The sequence below is a fragment of the Bubalus kerabau genome, chromosome 15, assembly GCF_029407905.1.
Source record: "Bubalus kerabau isolate K-KA32 ecotype Philippines breed swamp buffalo chromosome 15, PCC_UOA_SB_1v2, whole genome shotgun sequence".
Taxonomy (NCBI): domain Eukaryota; kingdom Metazoa; phylum Chordata; class Mammalia; order Artiodactyla; family Bovidae; genus Bubalus; species Bubalus kerabau.
Genome location: NC_073638.1, coordinates 50476297 through 50482795, shown reverse-complemented (window position 1 = coordinate 50482795; position 6499 = coordinate 50476297). Strand labels below are relative to the sequence as shown.

At 35.5% G+C, this 6499-nt stretch overlaps 1 protein-coding gene across 1 annotated transcript; it reads right to left on the bottom strand.

The window, feature by feature from the left end:
* Positions 1–1211: 1211 nt before the first annotated feature.
* LOC129628234 (olfactory receptor 51A4-like) lies at positions 1212–2171 on the bottom strand. The gene has a single exon (XM_055547652.1). It carries the CDS (start codon positions 2151–2153, stop codon positions 1212–1214), a length of 942 nt encoding a protein of 313 aa, XP_055403627.1. The 5' UTR covers positions 2154–2171.
* Positions 2172–6499: the final 4328 nt, after the last annotated feature.

Genomic DNA, 6499 nt, shown 5'->3' with positions numbered 1-6499 from the left:
CACTGCAGACTTAGGAAGTCCTATCTGATAAATTAACATTCTTTCTTCATCTGCATAAATAATGAAGCCAAATCTAATGAGGAGAGCCTTTTCTTGGATCAAGAATGATTTTTATTTGAAATATTTCATGAAAATGGGAAAGGCTATATGAAAAAAAAGGTATTCTTCAATGGAAAATTCTTCATTGTTCACAGTCCACTCTGATGGGTTATTTACTTCTCATCATGTGGGGACATGGAGTTTTCATTGTCTTTGATCTATTTTTCAACTCTGCAACTTGTAGATACTAATAGCAGTCAAAATAATTCATGTTGGTAGACATTCACATAAATTATCTGGTGGAGAGTCAATTGTCATGTGTCCTATATGATGGAATAATTCATATTTCAACTCATTTGCAAATTAATAAAATTTTTTATTCATAAATGTATCTTTTATATTTGGTCTCCTTTGTACTGAGTGTATCATTTGCCTGGTCTTTCATTAAAAATGAGTTAAATGATATCTTTAATAGATGTTATTTTATTTCTTTGTGAGAGCTGTTATTTTATGAAAATTAATCCTTCTCAAGGTTTATATTCTTGCATAAGAGAAAAAACAAATTATATAATGTAAAATGAGCTATGGCCTTAGGTAAAACCTGGAATACAGAAAACTTTCTGCTTTATATAACTTAGAAAATGATATCTTAATGCTCATGGAAGAAATAGTAAAACAAAATAAATAAATTACATTATTCTTGTAAACTGCATACATGCATACTTGTTTGTCTTATTGGCTCCATGTGTGCATTATAATTGCCCTTCTCAATTTCAGTTCCTGAAAGCACAGGTATACATCATAAAAGTGAAAAACTGTGTATTGAAAAGGGATATTTTTAAATGAATAATCAATCCTCTGTCACTTCTAATCACTAGACATTTGTATACATATATAGAATATTACATTAAACATGATCAAAATGGCAAGTGTATATTGTGTTCAAAAGGCTAGTAAGGAAAGCTGAGTGAAAAGAGAGCTTAGAACATTTTATGTTTACATAAGAACTCAATCCTAAATCCTTAACCAGGAAGGCTGAGTCTTCAGTCTTAATAAACACATTGAGAGAAGATATTGTATATTGTAAAGTGGTTAATATATGGTGTGATTGATTAACTATGCTGCTCCGTGTCCTGTACTGACTGGATTTACTTTGTGGTTAAGAACCCCTGTCAGCTGTATTTTTGACACAGTTTCATTAAAATCAAGTTTCTTATCTGCTGGTTCTTCACACAGTATATAATGGGGTTCATCAATGGAGGTACCAGCAGGAATATATCAGCCATGAGGATTTTAACCATTGGGGAACTGTTTTTGGCAAACCGGTAGATGACAGATAGGGAGATAATGGGAACATAGAAGATGAGCACAGCAATGATGTGGGAAACACATGTATTGAGGACTTTGAGCCTTTCATTCTGTGATGCTATGCTCAACACTGCTTTAAGTATCAGCATGTAGGACATGAAAATACATGTTATGTCTAGGATGCCTGTGAGAGCCACAAACAAGCCATAAATGACATTAATCTTGTTGTCAGAGCAAGCCAGCTTCATGACATCCTGATGGAGGCAGTAAGAATGGGAAAGGAGGTTCTTCTTACAGTATCTTAGATGTTTCAGAGTGAAAGGGAAAGGAAGGATCAACAAAACATTTTTGAGAGAAAAGACAAGGCCTATTTTTATGACTCTGGTACTGGTTAGGATAGAAGTGTATCTCAGAGGATTGCAGATGGCAATAAAGCGATCAAAAGACATGATGAGAAGTACTGATGATTCCATAGCTGAAAATCCATGAATGAAAAACTCTTGGGCAATACAGGCATTGGGGGAAATTCCTGGAGCATTGAACAAGAATATTCTTAGCATGGTAGGGAGAGAGGAGAAGGACAGTCCCAGGTCAGAGACAGCCAACATGGATAGAAAATAATACATGGGTTCATGCAGAGAAGGCTCCATTTTTATGAAAAAGAGGATGGTGCAGTTCCCCACGATGGCAACAATGTACATGAGACAGATGGGAATGGAGACCCAAATGTTGGCAGACTCCAGCCCTGGGATTCCAATGAGGAAGAAGGTAGTGATATCAGTTTCAGAGGTGTTGAAGATGGACATACCAGAATATGAGGAAATCAAGATGAGAGGCCCAGGAAACACTTTCTGCAGTGATGAAAACAGATTGGCTCAAATGCCTGACTCTAGCCTATTGCCATCATTTAAGGTCCTGTGAATCCAAGTGCTATTCATATAGTTCTCAAGTATAAACCTAAATGGATAAAAATAGATACATATAGAGTTAGATGTCAATATCCAACTAAAGATGAAAACTGAGAAAAAGGAAAACAAACTGAAACCTACAAGAGATAGTTTATAACAGACATACATTCAACACAAGGACTGATGGTTCAAATAAATAGTCATACAGACAATATTTTATACAAATGAATATAGTTATCTATTTTCCAAATAAAGAATTTGAGACTTTTGCTTTTCTTATGTAAATATAACACTCTCCACTGTTCAGGCAGAGAAGGTGATGACACCCCACTCCAGTACTCTTGCCTGGGAAATCCCATGGGCGGAGGAGCCTGGTAGGCTGTAGTCCATGGGGTCGCGAAGAGTCAGACACAACTGAGCGACTTCACTTTCCCTTTTCACTTTCATGAATTGGAGAAGGAAATGGAAACCCACTCCAGTGTTCTTGCCTAGAGAATCCTAGGGGCGGGGGAGCCTGGTGGGCTGCGGTCTATGGGATCACACAGAGTCGGACACGACTGAAGTGACTTAGCGGCAGCAGCAGCAGCAGCCATTGTTAAGGACGTCATTAAAACATCAATGAATTTACATAAAATTCGAAGATAATGTATTTTCCCAAGTCTTCTTATATAAAACAAGGGTTTCATTTTCTTTTCCTTGAGATTTTTTAGTTCTCTCAAAAAATTTGGTCCTTTTCTCCACAGAGAATTTTATATCTTTTGCAAAATTTATTTTTAGATTTTACATTGTTGTTATTATTTATAGAATCATTTACTGTCTATTACTATTCTTTCTTTCTTAATGATTACTCCAGTATTTTGCCTGGAAAATTCCATAGATGGGGGAGCCTGGTAGGCTATGGTCCATGGGGTCGCAAAGAGTTGGACACGATTGAGCAACTTCATTTTCTTTCTTTCTGTAGCTCCTTTTGCAGAAGGAAATGGCAACCCACTTCAGTGTTCTTGCCTGGAGAATCCCATGGACAGAGAGGCCTGGTGGGCTGTGGTCTATGGGGTTGCAAAGAGTCGGACACGACTAAGCAACTAACACACACAGCAGTCATATAGAAAAATACCATAAATTGTTGTCATAGAAGCATGTTATCAGACTATATTGATTATTTTATTTTTGTATTTTCTCCTCCTACCACAGTTCTGAATGTTTCTTCATCATCTTTCTTCCCCTTGATCCTTTATGCAAGTCTGCAGGCTAAGTTACTTCAGCCGTGTCTGACTTTTTGCAGCCCTATGGGCCATAGCCTGTCAGGCTCCTCTGTTCATGGAAGTTTCCCAGCAAGAATATTGGAGTGGGTTGCCATGCCCTCCTCCAGGGGATCTTCCTGACCCAAGGATCAAACTGTCTCCTAAGCCTCCTACATTGGCAGGTGCGTTCTTTACCACTAGTGCCACCCAAGAAGCTCCTACCCTGTATACACCTCTGTAAAGAAATCCTTCAAAAAACATTCCTGAATCGATTCTTTATGGACATCTATTTCTTGCTGGCACATAGTCTTTTGTTCCTTTTAGTTGAAGTGTTCTTCCTCTTTTTAGTCTTTGCAATGTTCTCTTTATCATTGATGTTCTGCAGTTCAATATGAAACACATAGGTAGAGATTTACAATTAATATCTTCTACTTGGCGATTGATATTTTCAACCTGATTTTTCAGTTTTGAATGTCCTCTGCCATTATAACTTTCAACATTGTCTAGTAATAACTTCTTTTTTTTTAATAACAGTTTTATTGAGTTATAATTCACATACTATACATTTTGCTCAATTAAAGTGTAAAATCCATTGGCTTTTAGTATATTTACTGAGTCTCACAGTCATCTCTACAATCAGTTTTAGGACAGTTTTGAAAAAGTTCAACATTTTCCAGCTAACTTACTATTTAGATTGCTTCATATTTTCAAACTCTTCCTTTATTTATGTTGTATTTTGGTACATTCTTTAGTACTATCGTCTAATTTATTAATTCTGTCTTTATCTGTGTCTGGTCTCTAACAACTATTGAGTTTTATTTCATTTATTCTATTTTCCTTTTTAAATAAAAGTTATTTTAATAATCCTCAATTTCAATTTATAGCTACCAATTCTCCCAATAATTTTTCATTTATTTGTATTGTTATTATGGTCTTTAATTTTTTTTTTGTTTTGTTTTAATTTTTTTTTTAATTTTATTTTATTTTTAAACTTTACATAACTGTATTAGTTTTGCCAAATATCAAAATGAATCCGCCACAGGTATACATGTGTTCCCCATCTTGAACCCTCCTCCCTCCTCCCTCCCCATTCCATCCCTCTGGGTCGTCCCAGTGCACCAGCCCCTAGCATTCAGTATCGTGCATCAAACCTGGACTGGCAACTCATTTCATACATGATATTTTACATGTTTCACTGCCATTCTCCCAAATCTTCCCGCCCTCTCCCTCTCCCACAGAGTCCATAATTGAGAATAGTAAGGTTGCCTAATTTCAAAATTCATCTCTAGTTTGATTTACTTCTTTTCTCATGAGTAAGTACTCTTATTATTGAAATTGTAGAATATCTTTGTCAGTATTAGTCTTCATCTTTGTTTTGCAATTCTACTTATAATCCCATCTTGAGTGGAAATTTCCTTGTTTTTTTCTTGATTTATTTTGTTCCTTTTCTATGATTAGATGTAGTAGTTGGCTCTTCTGACTTCCTAAAGTTTGTAAATTGTAATGTCTTTTTATAATGGGTAAGGGATCTATTTCAAAGGAGAATTAAGTGCAGTGTTGCCCATTTTTCCCCAACAATCTCAAGACCTAGCTGGTTATTGGGAGCACACTCATGTTGTGACAACATGTATTTCCACCCTCCATGTGGGTTACTAACTTGGTACTTTGAACTGATTCCTTGTCAAACACAAGGCACTATCATTCTGAGTCTCATATAGGTGCTGAGCTGCCAACCACCAATGTGTCTCTATAGCAGGAGTCAAGTGGGTTTGTGGATTCATTTTCAACGCAGTTATATGTTTTTATATTGCATCTCAAAATATCTACCTATCTATCTATAATGTATTTTATATTTGTTGTCTGACCTAAGGAGCAAAACAATGTATTTTTATTATATCTATTTTTGCTATATGTTTTCGTGTGTAATGGAAATTTACATATATGATTCAGCTCACCACACTGAGTAAAATTCACCATGAAATGTTAGATACAATTTTAGAAATATAATTTGTTAATGCTTATGTTCGGGAAAAATTAATTTTGTTGAGAATTACTTGTTCATGTGCTCTTTGGAAAATAATGAATTAAGGTACAGATTTGTCCAAAAATACAATACAGCTAATTGCAAGTTTATCATCAATTCTTGTTATGAGGGATTTGATAATATTCCTCAGATTTTAAATATTCAGGCAGTTCTTAGGTACTACTATTCTTATCTTTAATTACATCTTCAACCATTGTGTTACTATAATCCTGTTGTCATGATGGAGAATTCTTAAAAGGTCATGTTCCCTTTCTTAACTATTTCTTTTCTGTAATTATTCTTTTTGGCAATCTCAAATTCTAATGATTGCAATCCACCTTCAATTGTTTCTGAGTTGTTGCAGCTGCTCCGTGAACTGGATTATCTGGATTGGACTCCACCTCCAACTTGCTATAATTATTTCCCTCTATCCAAACTACTATTTCTAGGCTGTCTATAACATTTTAGTGATATTTATTCCCCTTAAGGTTTAGATGTCAAGGAGAAAGACAATTAGAAAGAAACACTTAGGAGTTCCCAGATTTGATAAAATAAATTACATCCATTAAAAAGAAAAAGAAAAAAACCTGGCAGGTGTTTGAATATTGCTCGCCTTAGACATTGGAAGACTCATTGTAAGGCAATGAATAAACTTGTTACAGTGACTTAATACCATTGTGATGTTTGTCTGCCTAAAAGCTAATCCGGTTGTGTCAAGTCATAGAACTACTAGCAGAGAGCTATTTGTTAGACTTGGTCTTCCGATTCCCAAAATTTGCTCATGACACTAATCTGAAAAGATTGAGATAAATGTTCAAGGAAAAAAAAAGTTTTATTCCAACAGATATTGTGCAAGAATGCAAGCTTGTTTGGTCTGTGTAATCATGCCGTTAAGTAGAGATTGGAAGTTCTGTCTCCAGGACAGATGTGTCACACTATGAAAGCTAAGTGAGCTGTTGGAGGAGAATATTTCTTTGCTG

Coding starts and splice junctions, on each gene's coding strand:
- LOC129628234 (XM_055547652.1), bottom strand. CDS start 2,153: ATGTCCATCTTCAACACCTCTGAAACTGATATCACTACCTTCTTCCTC.